This window comes from Carcharodon carcharias, chromosome 3, assembly GCF_017639515.1.
Source record: "Carcharodon carcharias isolate sCarCar2 chromosome 3, sCarCar2.pri, whole genome shotgun sequence".
NCBI classification, from domain to species: domain Eukaryota; kingdom Metazoa; phylum Chordata; class Chondrichthyes; order Lamniformes; family Lamnidae; genus Carcharodon; species Carcharodon carcharias.
Genome location: NC_054469.1, coordinates 107,906,317 through 107,934,105, shown reverse-complemented (window position 1 = coordinate 107,934,105; position 27,789 = coordinate 107,906,317). Strand labels below are relative to the sequence as shown.

General features: G+C 43.6%; 1 protein-coding gene across 1 annotated transcript in view; it reads right to left on the bottom strand.

Moving 5' to 3' along the window:
* The window catches only part of hepacam2 (HEPACAM family member 2), a 168,094-nt gene extending 142,618 nt beyond the window's left edge, over positions 1 to 25,476 (bottom strand). The window contains exons 1-2 of the mRNA XM_041185017.1: positions 25,373 to 25,476; positions 4,235 to 4,585 (exon numbers count right to left, since the gene is read on the bottom strand). Of these exons, the coding sequence (XP_041040951.1) occupies positions 4,235 to 4,585; positions 25,373 to 25,451 (430 nt within the window). The 5' untranslated portion in view covers positions 25,452 to 25,476. The remainder of the gene's footprint in view (positions 1 to 4,234; positions 4,586 to 25,372) is intronic.
* Positions 25,477 to 27,789: the final 2,313 nt, after the last annotated feature.

The following is a 27,789-nucleotide window of genomic DNA, read 5'->3' as shown; positions in this document are numbered from 1 at the left end:
TTGTTTTTACACAGCAAGCAACTGATCATATCATGTTGAATTTAGCCCTGCCCAACATCCTGATTCTCAGAACCTGCCTGATGGCTGCCCTTCCTATTGTTGAATTTAGAGGGGAGGGGTAGCAGGAGTGCAGGTGAGAGGGCGTGAAAGAGGGTGAAAACATTTCATGTTAGTGCTCTGTTATCTGTGTAAATAAACAGCATGTGCTTCATCTTATATTGGTCTCTGCGTCTGCAGTATATTGTTGCCAGCTCACCAGCCATTAGATAGGCAGGCAACTGCGTTCGTGAGCAAAGCGACCGACTGTAGAACATAACACTCTTCAAATTTATTACTGCATTATGACCAGATGAAGGAATTGATACCAAGCTGCGATGCGTCCCGCTATGAGTGGGAACAGTACTATTTCACAAAATGGACAACAGCACAGAGAGGCCAATAAGCTATGTATCCAGGACACTTACCACAGCTGAAAAAGGACATTCTCAGATTGAAAAGAAATTCGTCAAAAATTCCACCAATATGTGCACAGGCGATATTTCACATTGGTATCAGACCACAAACCACTTTTGGGTCTGTTTAGTGAGTTCCCATAGCCTCTGCAAGAATACAAAAATGAGTTCTAATTTTGACAGCGCATGAATACATCTTTGTACATAGACCAGGGCTTCATACAGCAAATGCCACTGCCCTGAGTCACCTTCCTTTACAAGAGAACAATGAACATGTCTCAGTTCCACAGGAACTCGTATTGGTGATGAATTTTCTAGATGCCTCTCCAGTTTATACCAGGCAGATAAGAAACTGGATGAATTGTGATCCAGTCCTGTCTCGAGTGAGAGACCAAGTGTTACATGTTTGGTCCCAGGAACCAGCTGGTAGGGAACATGCAGCAATGCTCTAGGTTCCAGGAGGAAGCCAACAGATATAAGAAGGAGACAGAAGAGCTGAAGAATCAGCTAAATGAAGCTAAAGAGGCTTTGAAAGCAAAAGCTGTAGAACTTTCCAAGATGTCAGTAGATAATGAAGTCTTAGGTAGTTCAAGTACAAAACTCAGACAAGTTGAGATTGCATCTGAGAGAAGTCTGGTTGACAGTGAAGTCAAAAAGTAGGCTGAGACTAAATTCTCTGGTAAAAAGAAGAAGACACGTAGAAAGAGGTTGCAGAATTATTGATGTGGCACCATCTTCGTACAAGACTAAGCCTAATACTTCCCAATTTGGAGGGGAAGGTGGAGAAAAGTCAAGGGAACTAAAAAGCGACTCATGATTTGCATAGTTGTGAGTGACAATTTTCTATTGGAGAGGCAGTATATGTAAAGAATTTCGGTGGAGGACCGAAGTGGTTACCTGGTAAAGTAAGTTCAGTGATCGGACCATTGTCATATCATGTGGAAGTGGATGGGTGGATCACCCATAAGCATGTGGATCATTTAAGAAGAAGGGAGATACCATAACAAAATGATGTTCCACTTGTAACTATTGCTGAACCTGTGGTTCCTGTTGAAGTTGTTCAATCAAGAAAAGGCATGCCCAATGTCTTTGTCAGAGTCGAAGACACTGAACTGCAAGTGCCTAATGAGGTATCTGATCTTAATGTTGTTCCAGAGAATGTGTTTCCTACAAAAGAATCGGAAGTCGTGGAGCTGCGACGTTCCACACGGATCAGGAAACCGCCTAAAAGACTGAACTTTTAATTTCATGACCTGTGTAAATATTATATTGTCGTGAGATAAATATCCTTGTAAATACAAAATGTACAGGAAAGTTAAAGGAGGAGGAATGTAGTAATTATAGTTTTGGGAAATGTAGGACTGTAGCATTAAGAATAATCCTGTGTTGTAAGATCACATGATCTGTGTAAACTAGTGAGTTGGTAGCGTGGGGAACCTCTAGGAGAGAGTTCTTCTTTAGTTATGGAGTTTGATGCACATGTGCAGTTGCTGCTGCTTCTTTGTAAATAAAGTTAAATGTTTCCACTAACAAAAGTTGTTTGAAGATCAACCCTATAAGGCTAATCTGCTGGAATCATGCATTCAACCTTGCTTGCAAAATGGAAACATCAGAGGTAGGTCCTTTCTCACATTTGTCAGGGTGTGTGGAGGGATCTTTACTAACAAACGCCAGAGAGGTGTTGGTTCTGGCGAGACTCCCTCCGGTACCATGCATCTGATCATGTATTCCTGTTCTTCCATTAAATCATTCAATCTAATCAGAATCCCCAAAGGACTGCCCACTCTCAATGGATATATTTGTACAATGGATATAATTGCAAACATTCAATTGAATTATTGGCGGAGGGAGGAAAATAAAAAGAATGGAAATATTATGGATTACATGAGAAAACCAAATAATACACAAAGTAAAATATAATTGGAAACACACAAAAGAAACACATTTATTGCCAACTTTCACTGTTTATTTGAGCAAATCAGGACCCAGGACTCTTGATGCACCCATTTACTTGGAAAAATGTGAGCTATGGGCAAAATGTCATTTGGGGTGTGATATGGCCCCATCGTGGCAGGCGCATCGCCATAAAATGTGGCATAATGTTCAAAAGTCCTTTGACTTTGGCAGGACTGGAAAATCCCAACGATGGAAGGGGTCATAAACTTCCATGCTTGAAGTTGTAAGATTTGGTAGATGATCTGAAATGAATAACTATGTTGCTTTAGTGAGGCTTGCACATGCCTGTAGTGTCACTTTGTTTTGTCCTCTCAAATTAAGCAAAACTAGATCAAGCACATAATGTCCAGGCCTGGTTTTGTGACCAGCATAGCAGTCAGCCAGTGGCACTTTGTCTTGTAAAATTAACCCTTGTGAATGAAAAGAACAATTTGAGAGAAACTGGCTATAAGCATTTGTACGTAACTGTACATAAATCATTAAAGGTGGCAGGACAGGTAGAGAGGACTGTTTCTAAGGCATACAGTATTCTAGGCTTCATTAATAGGGGCACAGAGTACAAGAGCAGGGAGGTTATTATGAACTTATATAAGACACTGGTGAGACCTCAACTGGAGTATTGTGTACAGTTCTGGGCACCACACTATAGGAAGGATGTGAACATATTGGAGAGAGTGCAGAAAATTCTTATGAGAATGGTTCCACAGATCAGACACTTCAGTTATGAGGAAAGATTGGAGAAGTTGGGATTATTTTCCTTGGTGAGAGAAGGCTAAGAGGAGACTTGATAGAAGTTTTCAAAACCATGAGGGGTCTGAATAGAGTAGATAGGGAGAAACTGTTCCCACTCATTAACGGATCAAAAACCAGAGGACACCGTTTTAAAGTGTCTTGCAAAAGAAGCAAATGCGAGGTGAGAAAAATCTTTTTCACACAATAAGTAGTTAGGATTTAGAATACACTGCCTGGAAGTGTGGTGGAGGCGGGTTCAATTGAGGCATTCAAGAGGGTGATTATTTAAATAGAAACAACGTGCAGGGTTACGGGGAAAAGGCAGGAGAATGGTACTAAATTAAAATGCACAGAGAACTTGTGCAGGCATAATGGGCCAAATGGCCTCCTTCTGCACTGTAATAATTCTCTGATTCTGTGATTTGCTATGACAGTGCACTGGTCTGGATTGCTTATTACAATGCTAGGAGCTTAAAGTGAACTGGTTGTGACATAAGTTATATAAATCTTTCTATGTCCATTGTAACTGGGGAAGCCATATTTGTCCTGTATTCCAAATTTGTGCAGGATGAGAATCTTTAGGAATGTTTGCAGACAGCAAAAGGGATTGAACCAACAATAAAATAACTTTGAAATATTCCCATGTAGCTGCACATATTATCAGCATTGCTCTGTTGAATTCCCTCTCACAACCGTCAGATGCGTGCTGCAAAAATATTTCAGCTGTATCTGCTCGAATTTGAATCTCTCTCTGAAGTAAGTTACTCTGAGAACTGTCACAAATGAAGAAAATACTTTGGGAGACCTAAGCTCCCTGAAAAATTAGCAGTCTATCTAGAGAGAATTATTTCTGAAGTGCAGCTCCTTCTAAGGTACAAATAACGTGAATAAAGAAGTTCCAAGATAAGCAATAGTCCTGCTTGGACAGACTGATGGAAAGCATGGTGCTTAGATGACAATTATATTAAATTGCTGCTGGATGGATGGAAAGTCACAGAAAGCATTTGCTCACCTTCCTGATCTGCATTCCCTTTGGGCCACACTCTGCACTAATAAATGAATGATGTGTAAAGGAAGTTTGAAAACCTGCTCACCATTGACAAGTATTGTCAGTTGTCGACTAGCTGATGCCACCTTCACCCCAGAGACAGTCACTTTTATAGTATATTCACCATCATCTCGTATTTCCACTGGGTTAATCAACAGTGAGGCACTGGGAGGGGACAAGAAAAACCTATGCCCATGTTCCATGTCAGGAGTCAAGGTATTGTTGATAGCAGTTACCAGAAGCATAGAGCCTGAAGATTGGCTTTGAAAAGTCCAGGTTATCTGAATGTTCTGATCTTTAGTTCCTGTGGTGTAGTTTGCGGGGAGCAATAGAGGCTGTCCGACAATGCCCAGGATCAATTTGTTTGGCACTGTGACTGTAACAGCTCCACAAGAGCCTAAAGAGAAAGACAAAAGAGTGAAAATCTTCAACACAAGGGATTCATCTTTTAGAAACAGAAAAAATTGCATTCTTTTACATTCAATTAATTTGTTTTAAAAGCTAAGTTTTAAGCTTATATTTTACCAGGCAGTAATACAGTGAGAGGTTCACATGTAATTAGGTGCAAGAGAGAAACTAAAATGCTTTATACTGCTATTACAATGTTGGTATGCAATCATTTAATTTTCTGGGCCTCTTCTGCCTCCAGATCTGTTTGTCACTATAGGTTTCACTGACGGGTTCCACACCAGGTGTTTCTAGCTAATGTGGCATCAGGATCCAAATTACATCATTAATTGTCATTTTCATATATATCTGAAGACCCCGACTGCCTATCTGCTTTGGCTGAATCTGAAAAGTGCAGTTAGAATAAAATAAAATTGGAGCTAAGGTGTTTCATATATTGCAAATAGACAAAAATTGTGTTGAAAATTCAGTTCCTTACCCAGATGGACTGAAGAATTGATTGGTTTGGTTCTCAGGAAAGTAATATCATTGATCAATTTTGAAATAATAGCAGTTGGCAAATGAAATGAGCGATGCCATTATTTTACTTGTTGGAAAGTGATTTTAAAAATCACTTATGTTTTGCCGCTGGACCTCAGTAGTGAGATAGAAAATTTATCTGTTTCTACAGGGAATATTGTAATAATGTAAGAATCTGCCTTTTCTATTTTTTCCAATGTTCTTCTCTCATCTCCTGTTCCAAACACTAGGCAATAATAACACAGGCATCAGCAAACCTGTACAGCTCACTCAAGTGACCAGTTTTTATGCATCATCCTAAAGAATGCATGTCATCAGCCTACTTGTACATGGATGCTCTGACATGTAAGCCCTGACCTCATTCAATGTCCACAAACAAGCACTTATCCAGCAGGAGTGACTGGATAGTGATCAGGAGCAGGAACCCAGGCTGATTTTTTTCTCTTGTTGGAACCCTAGGGTCAATTAAAGCAACTAACTCAATTTAGTCTACTGCATTCACTGCTCCCAATGCGGTTTCCTCTACACTGGAGAGAACAAACGCAGACTGGGTGATCACTTTGCAGAACACCTTCAGTCTGTCCACAAGCATGACCCAGACCTCCCTGTCGCTTGCCATTTTAACACTCCACCCTGCTCTCATGCCCACATGTCCGTCCTTGGCCTACTGCAATGTTCCAGTGAAGCTCAACACAAACTGGAGTAACAGCACCTCATTTTCCAATGAGGCACTTTACAGCCTTCTGGAGTGAATATTGAGTTCAACAATTTTAGATCATGAATTCCCTCCTCCATCCCCACCCCCTTTCCGATCCCCCTTTCTTCCAATAATTTATATAGATTTTTCTTTTCCCACCTATTTTCATTATTTTTAAATGTATTTCCATCCATTGTTTTATCTCTACCTTTTAGCCTATTTTGATCCCTTCCCCCCACCCCACCCCCACAAGGGCTATCTGTACCTTGCTCGTCCTGCTTTCTACCCTTAATGTCACCTATTAGCACATTCCTTAGATAATATCACCACCGTCAACACCTCTTTGTCCTTTTGTCTATGACATCTTCTGGCTATCTCCACCTATCACTGGCCCACTATCCAGCTCTACCTGTCCCACCATTCAACCACGCCCCCCACACCCCCCCCCCACCCCCTCCCAACCACCAACCCCCCCCACCCCCCACCTTAAACCAGCTTATATTTCACCTCTTTTCTATTTTTCCTTAGTTCTGTTGAAGAGTCATATGAACTCGAAACGTTAACTGTGTTCCTCTCCACAGATGCTGTCAGACCTGCTGAGTGTTTCCAGGTATTTTTATTTTTGTTAAAGTAACTAACTGTTGCTTTGAAACTGTCACTTGCATTTGTATTTTATGTTTCACTTCTTTCCAAGGTCCAGATACAGGTATTTAAATTTAAAAGAAGCAAATTATGCCATTTTATTCTTCGGGAGAATAAAAAAAAAACTTCTCAATCAAATATTGCAGAGGTTACGATATGCTGCACTGTTTTCTTGTTGTGCTGTCTGAGCAGCAACAAAGAGGGCAAACGTGGTCACCCATGAATTTCCAATTTCAGTCACTAAGGAAAAAGTTTCCGAAAAGGCCTCATTGCAGTACCTGTGCACAGAACACAATAACTCCCTTCTCTCTCAGCCATGCAAATCTTGCTGTAATTAAACATTTTTATCTCATATGCAAATGCATGTGTGTTTTCCTATGCAATGATCTCAGCATCATTGACCATAGTTTGTTATTCTTTTAATCTTTCACCTCCTTTGTTATTCAGATTATGAGGGAAACTTTTGGCCTACACAATTTAAACAATTAGAAAAGCTGCTTGAGTGAATAACTCGCTGCATCTGCTTGGTAGCTAAGCTTCAGATTTTAATAACATAGGAACATAGGAGAAGGATTGTGTTTCTTGAGTGTGCCTCTTGCCAATTTTTCCCTTCCATCTCCCCTGAAGGCATTGACTTCTTGCTCAGTTATGATAACGTTGGTGCTTGAATCATGTCTGGTACATAACCCAACTCCATATGTCAGTCTTCACAGTAAGGCCTGAACTTTTATCCCCCAGAGGTAGGGAAATTCCCACAAACCTGACTTAAGAGAAAATACACCAGACAGTTGGATCTTGGTTTCAGGGTAACAGTGGGGATGTGGGGTGGGGGGTGGATTCCGGAGTCGGGGGGAGGGGTGTGTGTGCAGTAACGGGGTTGATAACTGGAGTCAGGCCTGCTGCATCCAAAAAGAGTTCAGAGGCAATCACAGAGGTTGTGGGGTGCAGAAGTGGACTGTGCAAAAGGCTGGCCTCAGTGATCCGGGACTTTGTCCCAGCTTTAAAAAAAAGAAACAAAAACCTTCAGCCCTCATCCCTCAGACCTCTTCACCCTCTGCACACTCCACATGTCTCCTCATACCTTCCATGCCAACCTATTTACCTCCCCCCCACCCATACCAAATCACCAAATATCCACCATGGGCAGACCTCGGGACCCATGCTGAGATGAAATGAAATCAAGTTTCAAGTTTTTAAGTGTCTATTGATGAATTCACTGTTTTTAAAAAAAACTCTCCTTGATAAAACTCCATTCACTACATTTAACTTCATTCAGCTACTTAATCCCTTATAAGGATGAGCATTAGTATTCATAGCCCTACTTCAAAGGCTTTATAAGCACCTGAAGTGTCAATGAAACTGTGAACTGACAGCCGCCCTACTGTGATAATGATAGGGTGCAAAATCAGTCATGCAGCACAAATCCTATAATGATATACCTCAGGCTCATGTCAACAGACAAAGTAAAATAGCATTGATTTCCTTTTAAACTGCAGAAATTTTTTTTCAAAAATTAAGTGTCAGGAGATTTAAATTCCTTGGCAGTTTGACAGGTCCCTTGAGCTTGACATTTCCAAAGAGTTTATCTATTTTATGCACATTCATGTCTACTTTTAAAAATCCCAAAGAACATTTGACCTCTCTCAAAGGGTACCTTACCTATCTCAAAGATGTCCAAAAAGGCACCCTAGCTCTCCAAAAAGATATCCTACCTCTGCAAAAGAGTACCTCACCTCTCCAGAGATCTCTAGAGACTTTACATCTTCTGTTGAAAGGTCTCAAGCACACAAGTTGTATTTTGGACATCCCACTAGTAAAAATTGGATCTGACTGCAGGTAGCTGCACTCCAATATGTGCAGTTGCCTCCATGAGCCACGGATGTGCAAACTACAACCCGTCTGCATGCCCCCTCCACCCACCCTGGCAAAAACTTTGGGTGCCGGATTCAGAGGCACTATTTCCAGATTCAGGCCCCCAAAGCCATTTTGCATATGCCAGAGACCATCTCCATTGCAGCAAAATTTCAGGCCAGTAAGTGTCAACATGGCATTGGACTACAAAAAACATGATAGCCAAAATTCATTCTATCTTTCCGAGATAGACAAATGACCCACAAGGGGTGAGCATCCAAGGCAGCAGCAGTGCACATTTTAGTCTATATTCATTGGGCGAAATTTTCTGTGCCCATTGGCATTGGGCATCATGGCGGGTGTGATTGAACATTGTGGTGGGAATACTAAAAATCAGTTTCACGCTGTCGTGAAATCAGTTTACAATCGTCCACGGGCCGGGTTTCCCACTGCTGCATGTCAGTAACTTCATTTTAATACATCTGCATATAATTAGAAGCCCTGCATGCCAGAATCATAACCTAATGCTGGATCATTGGGGGACATCGGCGAGATTGCACGCCAACATGTTTCACAACAGCATTTATATGGCGAGCTGCACTTCAAGGAGGAATCGGAGGTGAGTGCACAATAATGTTGCGCAGCACTCACAAGGGTCATTTGTTGGACTTGAAATTTGAGATGCTGTGCATTTAGGTGAAAGGACAGGCAAGTCACTTTTTCCTGGCTGGCTAAGAAGGGAAGAAATTAAGAATTGGTGACTATTGAATGTGGACTATAAGATTCTGTCCAAAGTCAACGCCAATCAGGTCAAGTCTGCTCTGGTGTTGGTGATCCACCCTGACCAGACCTGCTCAGTGCCCGGCAGGAAGATCTCTGACAGCCTTGCGCTACTCAGGGATACATGTTGCCTATGTGCAGGAGAGGGGTGTGGACACCTGCCTCATCAGCCTGGATCAGGAGAAGGCCTTTGACAGAACATCACACACTCACATGGTGGATGTGCTCTCCAAAATGGGGCTTGGGGAGGGAATCCGCAACTGGATCCAACTGCTCCATGCTAACATCAGTAGCGCAGTCTCAATCAATGGGTGGGAATCAGAAAGCTTTCCTATTAAATCTGGAGTCAGGCAGGACTGCCCTCTCTTCCCTGTCCTGTTGTGTGTTGCATAGAACCATTTGCTGAGTCCATCAGGAAGGATCCGGGCATAAGAGGAGTGACAATCCCAGGCAGTGGAGGCACTCAGGTCAGAGCCTCCCTGTGCATGGACGATGTCGCCGTATTCTGCTTGCCCACTGTCAGTGCGCAGACTGATCCACATCTGCGACCAGTTCAAACTGGCCTCAGGAGCCAAGGTAAATCGTGGGAAGAGCGAGACCATGTTATTTGGGAACTGGGCTGACTGATCCTTTGACCCCTTCGCCATCAGGACTGATGGCCTGAAGGTGCTGGGGATATGGTTTGGAGGGACCAGGGCACGTGTTAGAAGCTGGAAGGAGCAAGTGTCTTTGGTGCAAAGAAAACAGGACATGTGGGAGCGATGCTCCCTCTCCATTGCGGGTAAGAACCTGGTCATCAGGTGTGAGGCACTCTCACTGTTGCTGTACGTGGCACGGGTCTGGCCCATTCCACACTCCTGTGCGATGACAATCACCCGAGCCATCTTTCACTTTATCTGGAGGTCGAAAATGGATCGTGTCCACAGGGACGCAATGTACAAGCCTCTAGGTAAAGGGGGGGAGAAACGTGCCCAATATTGCCTTCATCCTGATGGCCACTTTTGTGTGCAGCTGCATCAAGCTGTGCTTAGACCCTCGATATGCAAACACCAAATGTCACTACGTGTTGAGGTTCTACCTGTCCCCAGTATTGCGAAGAATGGGTCTGGCCATGCTGCCGTGGAACACTCCAAGTAGTTGGACCATGCTGCACCACCTGTACCTCGTGGAAAAATTTATGCAGAGAAACACCTTTGACCACAAGTCAATCAGGCAGTGGTCGGCACGTAACGTCTTAGAGGCCCTGGGGAAAAGGAGATGGTGGATTCTGTCAGATGGTTCTCCGAGCAGACTGACAAAGTCATTTGGCAGAATGCCTCTTTGCCAGAATTTTCCAACAAGCACCAAGATGTAGCTTGGCTGGTGGTGAGAAAGGCCCTCCCCGTCAGATCCTTCCAACATGCCAGGAGTCTCACCCCCTCGGCACGTTGCCCTCGAGGTGGCTGTGGTGGGGACGAGACCGTTGTTCACCTCCTGTTCACTCTTTCTTTGATACAAGGCAGCCTGGTTAAATTGGCTCCTTTTAAAACAAAAATACATTTGGACTGGGAAAGGATATCCACGAGGGAAGGGATCCTTTTAAAATTAACCTTGCCGCAACCAACCAATGGGGATTGTGCCTTTGCAAAGAAGGTCTGGCGAGAGATGCAGTGGTTTCTGTCGAGGTTCATCCCGAGCAGTTCTGTGACACAGGACTCTGTGCTCTTCGGGCTGTTCCCAGGGACACACACCGAGACATATATCAACTGCAGCTGGAGGATCAGCAACTCGGTGAAAGACACTCTTTGGTCTGCCCGAAACTTGTTGGTCTTCCAGCGCAAAGAGTTGTCCCCGACCAAGTGTTGCAGACTGGCACTTCCAAGGTCCAGGACTACGTGCTGAGGGATGCACTAAAGTTTGTGGCAGCCTCCGCAAAGGCACAATGGGGAAAGGTCGCTGTCTAAGACCTTTCTGCCATAGTGCACCGGAGGGGCTGGGAACTGTTGAGAGCCCCTCGGGCTGTACGGCTCACAATGAACGTATGCATTGAATGCTAATTGTATTATAAATGTATTGAAGCACCTGAGAGTGCAACATGAAGTATGTTGATAACTCCAATACCATTGTCTGACTGTCTGTAATGACCATATTGAAATGACTGTAATAATCTTTGATGTATTGAAGCACCTCATGATCCATGTGTAAAAGTTGAATCTAATTGCACTTTTTGTGATGGCAATTTAGAAATGTTTTGTAATGTTCATCCAGATATTTTATGAATAAAGTATATTTTTCAAAACAAAAAAAACTTTTTCCCAGCTGGCTAACAATGCAGTGCTGGGGCAAGGGCTCACTGTGGGTGGGCAACTTGGAGGGAGGGTGAAGGTCTGCAGTGCAGATGGGGGCAAGTTGGAGGGGGCAAATGTGTACAGTGTTTGGGTGAGTTAGGGGAGCGAGCACTGCACTCTGGTTGGGGTGAGTTAGGGAGCAAGTACTGCACTGCAGTTGGGGCAAGTTGTGGGGCAAGGGCTGCATTGTGGTTGGAGTGAGTTGGTGGGGGACAAGGGTTGCACTGCAGTTGATGGTAGTGCACCAGAACATGGGGGGATCAGGGTGGGGGGAGGCAGGGTGAAGGGAAGTGGCCATGCATTGGGGAGACATTGCATAAAGTGACCATTCCTCTTCAGCTGAGACAGTTCAGACGCAGCCACATTGACATGCTTGGAGTTGGGCCTCTAGCTTATCTGTCCACTCAAGCAACACTGAGGCCTGAAAGTGCCACCAATTGCTCCAGAGCTTTTTATCCCTCAGGGACAGACTGCAAACTAATGAGCATTTTAGTGCACTGCAGAACAATTGGATGACTGGGCACGTTGTGCAATCTCCTTGTTAAAGCTGGCTGTGGAGCAATCACTGGTGGAGGCACTCACAGCCCCTTGCAATGTCATCATCCCAGTTTGGGCCAGTCTCCCCCATGGTTCAAGCTAACAGCACAGCCTTGCAGTGTGGATTAAGAGAATATCTATGGCTTAGATAAGAGCACAGAATGCAGTCTAATGGGCAAAGCTGCCGGCAATCAGTCAGGTGGAGTGGGGCGTAGGTAGGTGTGGTTTCGGGCAGCAACGCAGCACACTAAACTTTGACCATCCAAGTAGTGGCCAGTGCTCCCTGGCATGCGTTAAGGGGTCTTCAAACTTAACCAAGAGAGGTTCTTAGAGGACCCATGCTAACTCACGTGCCTCTCCCTTTCATCCTGCAGAAGGGGTGCGTCAGGAGCATTGAGCCTGGTGAACTAACTGTATGCCTCATAGCTCACAGAGAGCAGAGACGAAGGAGAAAAGAGGGAGGAGGGCACCTGGCTGGGCAGGGAGAGGAGCAACACACTCAGGAAGAAGGGGCAGTTGGGGCTCTCGCGCACGCCGCTGAAGAGCCACAGTGAGCCCTCGCTGGTCAGCGCCCAGCTAGACCCAGGATCTATAGATGGCGCTTGTCATTCCTGCAGATGACCAAGAACCAGTGTCGCTGATGACTACGCATGTCCGGGGAACTGGTCGATCACATCTGCCACCTGCTGCAGGATTTGGCACCACAAGGACATGGAGGGCATCCACTGCCAGTGGCTGTGAAAGTGACAGCAGTGTTCAATTTTTACACCAGTAGGTCTTTCGAGGGGTCCACAGGTGACCTCTGTGGGATATCACAAGCCTCCACACAAATGCATCCATGAGGTCATGGATGCCGTTGCCGTGAATGCACACAATTTTGTACATTTAGCCCAGGACCAGGAAAGCCAGGAAGCAAAAGCGCTGGGATTTGCGCAGATCTCAGCTTTTCCACAGGTACCATCGACTGCACTCACATTATGCTTAGATCTCTGTGAAAACAAGCGGGCAACTATATCAACTGCAAGTTGCTGAATATTCAGCTCGTGTGCGACCACAACAAACTCATCCTGCAGATCTGTGCATGGTTCCCAGGGAATGTCCACAACTCCTACATTCTCAATAGTTCTCAGATCCCTGATGTCTTCCAGGATCCACAGAAGCTGCAGAGTAGGCTCCTCAAGAACAAAGGCTACCCACAGTGGACGTGGCTGATGACGCCCGTGCAGCGGCCTCAGACTGCAGCAGAGAGAAGATGCTATGCGGCTCATGCTGTAACTCGCAACTTGGTGGAGCAAACTATCGGAATGTTGAAAATGACATTCCGGTGCCTGGACCAGTCCAATGGAGGCCTGCAATACAGTCCACAGAGGGTGTCACGCATCATGGTGATCAGCCACGTCCTTCATAACCTGGCACTGCAACAGCGGGAGAACCTGGCTGAGGAGGGGATGGAGGAGCTGTATGTCTCCTCCAGTGAGGAGGATGTGAACGGGGATGAGGGTGAGGAGGTCCTCTAAAACGAGGATGATGTCAATGAGGCCATCGCACTGACCAGATGAAACAGGCGTGCTCGGGAGGCCCTCATAGCTGCTGGATTCTTGGAGGATGATAATATGCAGTGAGGAGACAACCTAGAGTATCACATTGCATCTGTGAACATTTGACTCCAGTCTGGCTGATAGCAGCTCATACACCCTCTGTAATAAGGCTTATGTCATGGAGACACAGAGCTGCCCATGGTCCCTACATTCCAGGATGATGATGATGATATGTAATGGGGACACTCCATACATCCTCACATAGTTTATGACTCCTGTCTGGCTGGTGGCAGATCGCTTGCGCTCTGTGAACAGGGTCATATCATGGAGATGCAGCAGGGAAACTTTAACTTCTCCTGATCCTATGGTATCCTTAATGAGCTGAATCCATCAGGGCCACACCGTCACTGGAAACAGACGCTGATGAGATGGGGGCCAGCCACATCTCAAAGGTGCTGGGAGCACACAGAAAGAATGGCGGAACTCTGTGCTGCCGGCCCAGGACATTCTGGCTGCAATGATAAGCCTCATTGAGTTGCAGGCATGACTGATGTGTCCAGTGACTGTGAAGGCCCACCATCAGTATGCTGAGAAGGTTACACAAAGCACTGGGAAATGCCCTGGACTGAGACACCTGCCTTTATCTTGTGCAGAAAGGTTTCACATCTGAGTGACACGAGCGCTGCTCATCAGAACAAGGAGCCATAGGCAAGGAGACATTCTTCGGAGTTTATAAACAAACATTTTGGACAAGTGATTAACACCCTTGCCCAGGCTGGGCAACTACATCTTAATCTTCCAAATCCTGCCGATACGTCTTCATGTTCCCAGATTTCTGGCCTCCAACAGTCCTCCGAGTGCCGGAAACCTGGGAAGTACTTGCCACCACCTGCTGTGAATCAGACAGTGCGATGTGCTCACCATATTCTGCCCCAGAGGCTATTCTAAAGCTTGGTCCCATCGAGGTGTGTGTCTTTGCACTAGAGAAGAGTGTGGGTGAGCACTGTGATGGGTCTTCAATAACTGTTTCAGCAGATTCCTCTTCTGAGGTGTCTTTGGGGCTTGAGCCAAGGACCTGGGCTATGGCGTCCCTCGGCTGCTTTCCAGATGTGCCTATGAAAACAAAGGGAAATAATTACTGCATGACAGTTCCCTGTGAAACAGGACACATCACTCACAGCAAGGCTGTTTGATGGATGTTGCACTGCTTGATCCTCACTTGGCTGAGCACCGTCGACCTCACTGTCAGCACAGGAATGGTCCAGATCATCATCGGCCAGCTGGATGGCTCTGTTTCCAAAGTCCATGAGGACCTTGATGTCAGGCATTCCTCCACCGGTCTGTGACCTCTGTCTTTTGTTATGGGCCAGCTTGTCCTGCATGAATAGAGATGGAGAAAGTGTAAGCAGGATGCCTGCCAGGTCAGATGGTAAGTATGCCTGGCATGTGTGGAGGGTGAGTGGTCCCATGGACAGGATGAAGACAATGAAGGTGAGTGTGAGAGAGTGAATGGTGATGTCCCTTGATCCTGCAGTGAGTGAGGGCCCTGTGGATGTGTGATGGGTTTGTGAGTGTGTGAGTTGAGAGTGATGAGAAGAGTGGCTTACCCTGGCGGAATGGAGGAGACAATTCATCCTCTTTTGTCATTAGGTGGCTGGTCTCTTTTGCAGGACATTGGCGCTGACCACTGCTGCCACATGCTGGATTTATCACCTTGCTTTCTGGCCTCTGCCCAGAGCAGGGGCAGAGGACATTGTGGCGAGCCTCCACTGCATCCAGTAGGCACTCGAGAGAGGGATCAGTAAATCTGGAGGCAGCTTTGGTAGCCATGACTTTGCAGCAGCTTCCTATCCCTTGAAGAGGTCTGTGCAGGGGCGCCCTTTAAATATGGCACCCAGTTTAGTGAAGACCTGTTGTGACAGCAGGACAGGCGAATGAGAAGCCATCCTGCCAGCAACCCAGCATGTTTCCCAGGAATGCATGATTAACGAGGCGGGATTGGGACGGTACGGTGTGAAAACCTGCCATTGTGGCTGGCAGGTAAAACGTCCTTTTTTCCCACCAACTACTGGACTTAGTATAAATCTGGGACGATTCTATCCATTATCCCTATGATTTGTTTCCTCACCAATTCCATGCCTGTGCCAATAGATTGCCTCCAATTCCATGTGCTTCCATGATTCAATATTCAAATTAGAGGAACTTAAAAAAGTCTTTCTTAGATAATGCCGTGACCTAAAAAAATTGGTCAGGGTCAGAACTGCCACATTATCATTGCAGAGCTTTTCTCAATATTAAGATGTGTTGGAAATCCACAAAAACAAAAGATTCTGTTTTATGGGATTGAATTCCTAAAGGACATCACTGGATTGTCTGCCATAACTTTGATGGAAGATTTGCAAAAATACTGGAGAAATGGTATAAGTGGTGTTTCTGTGGATCCTCTGCTAAATTATAATTGATGATCAGAAGAATCCCCAGGTAAAGTCAGCCCATGTGTCCAGATACATTCTCAATTGCTCTTTTATTTGGTGTTGCACTCATCACTGATGCTCCTCACCTATACATCCTTTGTGTCTGAAAAGGTAGTAGTAATGATAAAGGAATAGTAGTACAGTGGTACTGTTACTAGCCTAATGATCCAATGGCTCTGACTAATGCTCTGGAGACCTGAGGGATTTACATTCAATTAATTAATAAATATAGAATAAAAAACTAATCTCACTAATGATGATAATGGAACAAACGGATTGTCGTAAAACCTCAACTGGTTCAATAATGCCTTCAGGACCGATACAGAAAAGTAAAATAAAAATAAAATTGGGTGGACCGCCTGGCACCAACCTTGACACCAGAAATCACACCCTGCACATCTTGTTCATTCGACCCTGCAAAATCCTCCTTACTAACATCTGGGGCTTGTGCCAAAATTGAGAGAGCTGTCTCACAGCCTGGTCAAGCAACAGCCTGACATAGTCATACACAACAAACTGTACCTTACAATGTCCCAGACACCACCATCACCATCCCAGGATATTTCCTGCCACACCGACAGGACAGACCCACCAGAGGTGGCAGCATGGAGGAATGCAGTTGGGAGTGTTTTATGTCTTGAGTCTATGAGCTCACTAGTCAAGTAAACTCAAATTACACGCCTTCATGTACACTTGTTAGCTGATGCTTGCTATCAATAATGGAGAGAGACAGACATAAGAACAAACTGTGATTGTTTATTGCAACAAAAGGCAGAGCACAAAATCCTTATGTGCTCCACAACCACCTCCAGCTCTAGACTTACTGTGAACCACGCTGTACAGTGATTGTTCCACTTTATCATATCCCTCCCCCTTTACTTAAAAAATACAGTTGACAAACTTAATAACACGTGAACTATTTACAGTAATAGCTATATACAATCAAGCCTCTCAGGACGCTTTCTCAGAAGTGTTGAGCATCGCAGTTCAACAACCTCAGCTTGTTTTTCCAAGACCTCCAAGACGTAGATGAAGAATGCATTTCTTCTTGTGGGACAGATGTTCTTTTGTGGAGATGATCCATGTATCATTCTAATTATCCGGCCGTGTACTGATACATTATAGGAGAGGGGTCCAGTTACTGCGCTCACCTCGCCTAACAGCCAACTGGGCCCATGTCCAAAGTCCTTCATGAGGACTGCATCTCCCACCATGAAAGTTCTTTTGCAGTAATGACCATCGTGCCTGGTCTTCTGCGCCTCTTGGACTTTCTCCACCCTCCACTCTAAATTCGGTTGGTACAGAGACATTTCTTCATTAGTAGTTCTGTAGGGGCAATGCTGGTTGTTGTGTGTGGCATGGTCCAGTATGCGAACAAGAACCGGGACAATCTCATGCTGTTGGAATTCCCTTCCATCTTTTTCTTCCCAGGTTTAAAGGTTTGGACTGCCCACTCAGCTATGCTGTTCGATGCTGTTTTTATTAGGGTGAGGTTTTGATTTGGGTAATGCCGTTAAGGGTCATGAACCTGTGAATTTCCCCCTGGTAAAAATGGTCCTGTTGTCGGACACGAGGACTTCCGGCAACCCATGCATTGTAACACTCTGCCGCAAAGGGTGTATGGTGGCAGCCGATGTGGGTGACCGGACTTTATAGATGTCCACCCATTTGGAGTGGAAGTCACTCAGTAAAAGGAACATTGTGCCCAAAAAGGGTCCCACATAATCAAAGTGGAGGTGCACCCATGGCCGCCCCAGCCATTCCCATGGGTGCAATGGAGCTAAGGAGAGGGGAGTTTTTGCACTTGCTGGCATTGAGGAAAGCTTTTGACCAGGGTTTCTATATCCAAGTCCATGCCTGGCCACCACAAATAGAAGTGTGCGAGCATCTTCACTCTGCTAATGCCTGGATGAGCGCTAGTTAGCTTGGTTAATTACGGCCTTTGCTCCGATAACCCTTGCTCTCCTGAGTAATATGCTATCCTGGCAGGGGAGTTCATATTTACAATCACAATAGGGCTTCATCTCCTTGGATTTAGATCCACCTGACCAGCCATTCAAGACCTGCTCCCAGACATTAGACAATAGTGGGTCCCAGCTTGACCACTCACAGATTTGTCTGGTCTGAACAAGGGAGGAATTCAGAAAATTTAGCACTAAGGCCAGTTCCTGGGGAATCGGAGACTCCCCATTATTAGCTGGCAGGGGAAGGTGGCTTAGTGCGTCGGCATGTGTGATTTGATTATAGGAACAGTGAACAAAAGTGCATTCGCAGGTGGCTAATATTAGTGTCCATTTCTGGATGCGACCCAATGCGATAGGTGGCATCGCTTTATCTTCCCCAAATAATCCCAAAATAATCTGGCTTGTGGCCAGATATAATATGGAAATGGCGACCTTGGAGATATCGCTGAAACTTCCGGATGCCAAACACAATAGATAAGCCCTCCTTTTTAATCTGTGAATATTGTCGCTCTGCGACACGGAGTGTGCGAGATGTATAACCAATGGGTCACTCAGAGCAATCCGCCATCTGATGTGAAAGGACAGTCCCAATTCCATAAGGGGATGCATAACATGTTAAAATTAATTCCTTCTTGGGGTCAAAATGGACCAACGAGGCCAAAGATCTCAACAATCGCCTCACTTTCAGGGGGGCATCCTGGTCTGGGGCTTGCCAACTCCATTTCTGGTCTTCTTAAGCAGGCCGTACAATGGGACCAATTTAATCTTTGCATGCCAGTTGTGGCCTATTAAAGGGGGACCTTTTGAATTAACCTTTTAAAAAGTCCCCTCATGCAGACTGGAGATCATGACTCCTCAAGGGGCTGTGAAGCATGACCCCTAAAAAACCTTTCCAACTTCATGAAAATTGCAGGGGAGTAGAACATGCTATTCATGCAATGGAGCCCCCCAGGTCAGGAGTGCTGGATGTAGGCTTATAACTGGAACCAGCCCATATCCTTTAAAGGCATTCCTGAAAATTAGACAGCCCAGAAATGACGTGGGAGTGCTGGAATCGGCAACTGCTTGCTATTTTAAAAGGCTCCCAAGTCAATCCGACCCAGTGAAAATCCAGGCTTATATTGGCATTCCTTAACTGTTGCTGGGTCAAAATTCTGGAACTCCCTCCCTAGCAACAACAACAGCACTGTGAGTATACCTACAACACTTCAGCAGTTCAAGAAGTCTGTTGACCACCACCTTCTCAAGGGTATTTTGTGATGGGCTAGCACTGCCTGAGATGCTCACACCCCATGAATGAATAAATGAAGATAAAAAACAAGTTATACCCAAGCCATTGTAATGTTAGTCTTGACCATTACTTGACACCATGTGACATTAGGACACAGCCCAAAAAAGTCATCACATTCCATTCCATTTTCTGTTCCCCTCTATGCTGGGAAATGATTGCACCCACAGGGTGGTCCCTGGCAACTGATATTGGAACTCCCAACATGGGAGATCTTACTTGATAATACCATCTCATGCTACTGAATGTTGATACAGTACTGAAATACTCAAAGACATCTGTCTTTTGTAATGAGAACAAGAAGTTGCATTTATACAGTGTATTTAAAATAGAAAACCTTCCTAAAGCATTTCACAAAAGTGGATTCAGCTAAAAATGGATACCTAGCTGGAGAAGCACATATTAGGAGAGGTGACTAAAAGCTCAATAAATGTGAGTGGGGAGAGGGTTTTGGAAGTGGAGAATTTTACAATGGAGCATTCGAGAGTGGAGGTGAAAAGGTAGAGCTGGGTTTTGCCTGTGTTTTGAACATTCAGTGGGTGTAGAAATGAAATGTCCGCTGTATTCCATTTATTATGGAAAACTCCTTCCATGATACACTAATCCATTTTAAAAGCATGCCATGGAGGTTTTTTTCAGGCTATGTTTGGTTCAATGGGTTTCCATCCAATGTTCCATTGACTATATTCAAGTATACAAAATATCTGTCAGCATTCATGTGAAAGTCGATGCATAAACAAAAGACTCAGTGTGTTAATGCAAGTGATGTGACTGCAATAATTAAATTATAATGGATCTGACTAAGAAAGTATAGCTTGTTATGAAAAATTCGTATTGCTTGTTTAGGAATGTTTCCAAAATAAATGAAGTTGAAATTTTTGTTGGCTTATCATTTGAATATTAAATTCCAAATGAATTAATTCAGGTTGTAAGAAGGCACAGACCAAAGGTTGCATTCGCTAGATTTCCTGACACTGCTGCCATTTTTAACTTTCCTCTCTGTAATCATGTTGAAAATATTATCATTCTGATGTATATTGCATGACTTGCTGGCACTGCTATTGTAGGCAGCAGGAGGCAGTGAAACACTGAGTCCTATCCTGCTGAGGCAATCGATTCTGCTGGAGCTGGTGTCATGAATGGTAGATGAGTTAATTGTAGCTACTATCAAGGCATATCCTCGATGCCTACAGTACCATCCAAGAAATGGGAATATCAAATGGCTGAACTGTCATTTATAGTTTGAACATTGCTGCCAGCCTGTAATCTACTAGAATTATTGAACTTTCTCCCAAGTTCCACTGGTAAATCTTTAAATCTAATGCTCAAAATAAATTCACATAATTAATTTATTATTACAGAAAAATGAAAGATAAAAGTACTGATGGAGTTAGGGTCATCTTTGGCTTTGAAAATGTCAATGGAATTAAACAAAGTCAACATGGATTTATGAAAGGGAAATCATGTTTGACAAACCCACTTCAGTTTTTTGAGGACATAACTAGTAGAATAGAAAAGGGAGAACTACTGGATGTGGTGTATTTGGATTTTCAGAAAGCTTTTGATAAAGTCCCACATAAGAGGTTAGTGTACAAAATTAAAACACATGGGATTGGGGGTAATATATTGGCATGGATTGAGAGTTAGCAGACAGGAAACAGAGGTAAGAAATTTCCCATCAGCGAGCGGGGGCGGGGCTCACTCACTGATTTATAAAATGACACGGAATGACATTAGGTGGAACTCCCGATGTCACCCCGCATTATTTCAATTTTCAGGTAGGCGGAGGCACAGCTGAGTCAGCTGTGTGCCCGCCAACCTGTCAACGGTCTATTGAGGCCATTCAAAAGTCAATTAAGCTCATTACTGGACCTGCCCATCCAACCTTAAAGTTGGCGGACAGGTTGGGAGTGCTGGCAGCCACCTGAAAAAGCGTGAAAGCTCATCCATGGGCAGGATGAGGTTTCATTGCTGAATCAAAAAATTAACAGACACTTTTAATTAACGTTATGTCCATGTCCCAACTCAAGTGACATTGTCACATGAGGGGACATGGGTGGTGAATGAAATTTTCACTGCAGCAACTTTTTTACTTTGGGAACCGTTCTTCCTGAGGCAGTCTCAGGGAGATCGGAGTGCACTTCCGATTTTAGGAATCCCCCCCCCACCGCCCGCACAGGAAGCGCAAAGGGCTTCCTTGCAGACATCACGCTGGGTGGGCCTTAATTGGCCCGCCCATTAAAAATGGTGGTGCCTCCCCCAATCGGGGTGCCGATTGAAGGGCCACCCACACACGCCCACCCCCGCACTTCCCCCCCGACAGGGGGAAAATTTTACCCTGAGAGTAGGAAAGAAAAGGTCTTTTTCGGAGTGGCAGGCGGTGACTAGTGTCAGCACAAGGGTCAGTGCTTGGGCCCCAGCTATTCACAATATATATCATTGATTTAGATAAGGGAACCAAAAGTAATATCTTGAAGTTTTCTGAGTGGTGAGGATGGTGTTAAGAGGCTTCAAGGTGATTTAAACAGATTGAGTGAGTGGACAAATACATGGCAGATGCAGTATAATGTGGATAAGTGTGGAGTTATCCACTTCAGTAGGAAAGACAGAAGGCCAGAGTATTACTTAAACGGTGATTGGGAAATGTTGTTGTACAAAGGGACCTTGGTGGCCTTGTACCAATCACTGATAGAAGCATGCAAATGCAGCAAGCAGTTAAGAAGGCAAATGGTATATTGGCCTTCATTGTGAAAGGACTTGAGAACAGGAGCAAGATGTCTTACTGCAGCTGTACAGGGCCTTGGTGAGACCACACCTGGAGTATCATGTGTAGTTTTGGTCTCCTTACCTAAGAAAGAATATATTTTCCATAGAGTGAGTGCAGCAAAGGTTCACCAGACTGATTCATGGGACGGCAGGATTTTCATATGAGGAGACGTTGAGCTGACTAGGCCTGTATTCATTGGACTTTTGAAGAATGAGAAGGGATCTGATTGAAACATATAAAATTCTGACAGGGATGGGACAGACTGGATGTAGGGATAATGTTTCCTCTGGCGGGGGTGTCTAGAAAAAGGGGTCGCAGTCTCAGGATATCGGGTAGGCCATTTAGAACTGAGATGAGGAGAAATTTCTTCACTCAGAGGGTGGTGAACCTGTGGAATTCTCTACCACAGAAGGCTGTGGAGGCCAAGTCACTCAATATACTTAAGAAGGAAATAGATAAGATTTCTGGACTCTAAAGGCATCAAGGGATTTGGGGAGAGCAGGAAAATGACGTTGAGATAGAGCATCAGCCATGATCATATTGAATGGCGAAGCAGGCTCGAAGGGTTGAATGATAGACTCCTGCTCCTATTTTCTATGTTTCTATGTTTTCCATGGGAGAACATTTGAGGTCAGTGTGCATGTGGAGTGAAATGCTGACCAATCCTTTATTGACATATAAATTAGGCATGTTGATTGGTAAACATACTGACTGAAACTAAAGAAAGAGACTGAGAGAAGGATGTTAAGCGAAACAAACAGTGGAAGAGATTTGAAATATCCTTCCTGCTATATTTTGCCAATTGAAGAAAATGTTCAGTAATTCACCAAGTTGGCAGCATTTTAACATTTTAAACTTGCTTAATTATTTCACATTTGTCATTTAACATATTACAGTTTGTTCAGAAATAGCTTACATTTTCAAACCACTGTAAAATATTGTTGTGTCAAATTTTCACAGTTTGTGCAATGTTAAATCATGTATCAAAAGGTAAACAGTTTTAGCATTTAACGCTTAAGCTACAGGAGTTACTAAGATTTATTTCTGGAGGTTCAGAAATATGTGAACCTATTTAAACTAATGTCACAACAGTGATAAATTGGGGGTAATTTTCATCTTTCTGGCCAGGTGGTGATCCAGTGGAGCTAATTGCCCACCCATTGTTCTAGTTGCCCAAGGTTTAGGCCAAATTAATGGGTTGAAAATTGAGCGTGTCCACAATCAATAGGTGGCCCGCTCTGCCAGGTTACTACCTAGACAATGAAGTTAAAATTTGCCTTAAATTGCAAAGTCCCAAAATTCACCTGCTAATCCCTGGGGATTTTTTTGACTCTGCGTGTGTGTGTGCATATGTGTGTCTGTCTGTCTGTGTGTGTGTCTGTCTGTGTGTGTGTGTGTGTGTGTCTGTTTGTGTGTGTGTGTGTGTGTGTGTGTGTGTCTGTGTATGTGGGGAGCCACTAAGGGCGCATATGGTGTGCTTGCTACTAAGCAGGCTGGATAATCCAATTAAAGTATCTGGCTGGGTTGCGAGTGTCATGCCAGGTTCCTTATCCCCTTGCCCCACAAATTCCCACAGCTGCCCCCATAGTTCTACATTTATCCTGGCTAGCTGGGATACCCCCCTCCCCCACAAGTTGGCCTCATGTATGACATCATGCATGCCATCAACAATGACCTTACATGGGATCCTGCTGAGCAATGGAACATTGGAAACTCTTAATGTAGGAGTTCTCCTCCCAGATGCACTGATGACCATATCTGCGAATAGGAAGAGGCTCCTTCCCAACAAAACAATCAAAATCTTTGACTGAAGGCTCCAACCTGTCATATTCAGGATCCAACTCAATTTCTTGCCTTTTTGGGGGCCATAATTACATCATGTCTAACATCAGATACCACCTCTTGTCTTTGATGGCTCTAACTTTTGTGCTCCTATCATGATTACTTCCTCATTTACTTGTCTTCTCTTTCACTCCTTTTGAGTTTGGCGTTCGCCTGCATTTTGGGCCTTGCCCATTCATCTTGGTTTCTCAAAAACAAAAAAAATTAATAAATCACACCAATCACCCTTTAATTACTGGATCTTGACAGTTATGCAACATTTTAGAATATCTGGTCATCTTTGAATTTTCACTTATGGCAGGGCCAAACAAAAATCACACTTAATAATTCTGCACTTACGCTGTGGTTTTATTTAAAGTTGCCACTTTAAAAACAAAGCTATAATCATTGCGGTTGACAGATCTCCCTCTTAATCATTTTCTTGACACTTATATTCCAATCTCTAGAACGCAGATCTTACTGAGACTTAATTTATCTAGTATTCCATGGTAGCGTGTGGTGACATAAACATTAAAATATAAACATAAAATATGCTGCTTATAAAATTCATTGCAAACTTATGTAACAAAGAGAATTTGGAATTGTGATTATTTAATAGACTTCAACTGCTCTAGCTGAGTGAATGTAAAAAGATATGATCTGCTCTGCACCTTCTCTTTATTTCTCAACATATTTCCATTTTCAGTAAGATTAACGTCACTCTGCCAACTGGTAGGGGGTATAGAGCTATACTGTGAAATAAGTTCCATTTCCTAATTCTAGGCAGCACTTGCTGACGCAAGAGCGAATAACTTGCCTGTAAGTTCACAATTTGCAATATTTAATATCGGTTTTCTTTCGCCACTTAGCTTATTGTGTGACTCCATAACCAGGTCCATATACATCTCTACAAAAATATAGTCCAAATGAGAGACTCTTATCGGCAATTTCTGCCAAAATTACAATGATTAACTTTGTTCAGAACGTTTTGAAGATCTTTAGTCGTTAGTAAAGGTTTTATCGAAATGGATTTGAAAGGATTGAAGGAAGTTTTAATTTTAAAGCTTCAGGTAAGACAAACGGCAGATCCGCACTTTGTATTCCCTCGGGCCAACCGAATGGCCAGCGTCGTTACAGCTCCTGTCCTATTAACCAAAAATATTAAAGGTTCAGGCTGTGGTAAAGATGCTGCTGGGAGCCTCCGTGCTATATCATCCTGCTTAACCAGGGACTGTTATTCAATACAAGCAGAAACAATCCACCGATTTAAACCAACCGGCCATGAATATGACCTGTTGGGACGGGGTGCCCATGAAATTCTTACTCTTATTGACTGGTCTCATGCACTAGTTGCAATACCTCAGTATGGGTTACCCTAAAAGACGATGTTGTTGTAACTTTTCCAGTTACAAGTAAATGAATCTATATTCATAAGTTCCAGGTACACAGTCAGATGTGTTGGATTCAGCCTTTGACAGGGAATCCCACCTCTGAATTGTCGCTTAGTTTACCTAATTCAAAACTCTTTTGATGATCAAATGCAAATAACTTCTGGTTTTATTGTTTCTTACCTATTGCCAGGATGCATATCTCGTACAGCAGAAAATGAGTTTTGCGGCCAAAGGGATCCATGAAGGCATCCTGTCCCATAGGGATCCTGGGTGACTGTGAATTATGTTCCTCTGTTAGAATGCAACACTACCTAGTTTCATTTGAGAGTGAAATGAGCCAACTCCTGCTTTGGCCCCAGGTTCTCGGCAAACACGGAAAGAGAGAGAGAGATAAAACACATAAACATACACTGCACCTACCCATCAGTTTAACATCTCCTCCTACTTACACACCACAGCACTGACACATACAGGAGAAATACTAACACTGGAAGATCAAACTTCATAGTTAATAAACCACCATCAGCATCATGCGCCCGAGCATGGCCGACTAGGGCATTGATTATCTATATATGGTATTATTGGGTTTTGCGTGTGTAAAGCTGGGTCAATATTTCAATTCGATATGCTGCTTATAATGGAAACGGTACTGAACTAGGTTGCTTTTGTTCGTGCAACTTGACAGTGTTGTCCTTTAGTAAACGAAAGGGTTTGGATTGTGTTGAAACGTTAATACATCCTCTTTCTGTTAAATTTCTGGTGACCTGCGAAACTGAACTGAATCAAAGGGGAAGCCTTGATGATAACTTTGGGAACTGTTTTATCTGATCATGAACTATAATCAATGGAAGTCAGAAAAATAGGAACTTGAAGCACACAAAAAATGCCCAAAATATTACCTTTACAATGAAAGCTACATTTCATCTATTGTTTAAAAAACATTCTCAACACTAATAACTGGTATATCTGTTTTAGCAGATCTAACATCTATACAACTTTGGTTGCATTGATCACCAGAGTTACTCTGCGCAGCAACTTACACAGATTTAACAGAACAAACACGATCCTGTTTCCAGGATTTTACATTTTGCTGAAAACAATAATTAGCTGTTACTTTTTAAAGGTTTTGAACTGCTTTCTTCAGTCTTTGATTATTGGATCTGATATGATTTCTCTTTCCCAACCCCCAAATAGGGGGCTTCTCCTGTTTAACTCTGCTTGTTTCAGTGCAGTGTCACACTTGCAGTGTCATTCTATCATTTTCTTTCAGGTGTCCATTGATCTATAATGCATTTCTAGCATCTTATGATTTCATTTCAAATTTCTAGCATTCAGTTGTCTTTTTTCTCAGGATTATGACTGTATTCCCTCTAAACACAATTCCGCTGAACTCAGCATGACTTATATTTCTGCCTTTGCTACAAAACTAAAGTGGCAATTTTACAAATTTGCATCCTGGTACAGAGCTTAAGCTGCTGGGAGCACATATCAGGAACTCAGGTAATTGGCACAATTTTCAATTCATTAACTTTATGTTCTGCTCTAGGAACATGAATTTGAAAAAAAAATACTCCTTGTATATTGTGTTGATGCCTGAGAATAATAATCTAGATTGCACCATGAAGTTTAACATCCAATATTCTCATTCAATTTGATTATTCATTCAGCCTAATATGCCACCGAATATTGCAAAAAACAAGAAAGTTGGCATGCAACCCTCTGTCGCATGAATTCAACTCCCCCACCCCCGCCAACCAGGGCCAAGATAATTTAATGATTTCTCTGCATGCTCATGAGAATATGTGTGTATCTGTTATTGTCCATTTCATTCATATTGCAAGTAGCATCAGTGATGTTCATGGCAAGGCTTGCAATTCCCACTCTCTAACAAGAAAATAATTTAACTAAAAGTTGAGCATTGTGGAGGACATCATTATAGAGTTCCATTCTAAAGTTTTGGAGTTAATCATTCGCATTCATGCTAATCAATGTGCATCTCTACAAATACATATTTCTAGCAATCATGTAGCATTAATGACAAATTACACTGAGAAATATGTCAATCATGTAATAATTTGTAGATTCCATGGAGGAATCTACAAACAAGGAATATTCTCTTTGGGGCAATAGTATTCTTCTCATTGTGTTCACCCCCATTAGGTGACTGCATATGAACTAGGATTTAACAAGGTTAAAAAATACTTAACATTTTCAGAGGAGGGACAGAAAAATAAAATAACAACTTGGATTTATAAATAAAAAAAATCTTTGCAAAACCCTTAAGGGCTAAAATTTGTATAAGGCTCGTTATTGCCAGAAGGCTTGTGATGTGCGATTACCCTGCACCTAATCAAAGGGATGCAGGTAATATGCAAATTTTGTGTTGCTTGCTCATCTCCATGATGTGGTGAGCAACCCAGCGCTAAATGCAATGCTGACTGGCTATACGCTTAGTGCTGCTTCACCTGAAAAGAGTGTTTGGACCCTTGGACAGAGAAGAAGGGGGAAGTAAAGGGGCAGGTGTTGCAACTTCTGTGGTTGCATGGGAAGGTGCCATGGGAGGGAGTTGAGGTATAGGGGGTGATGGAGGAGTGGAT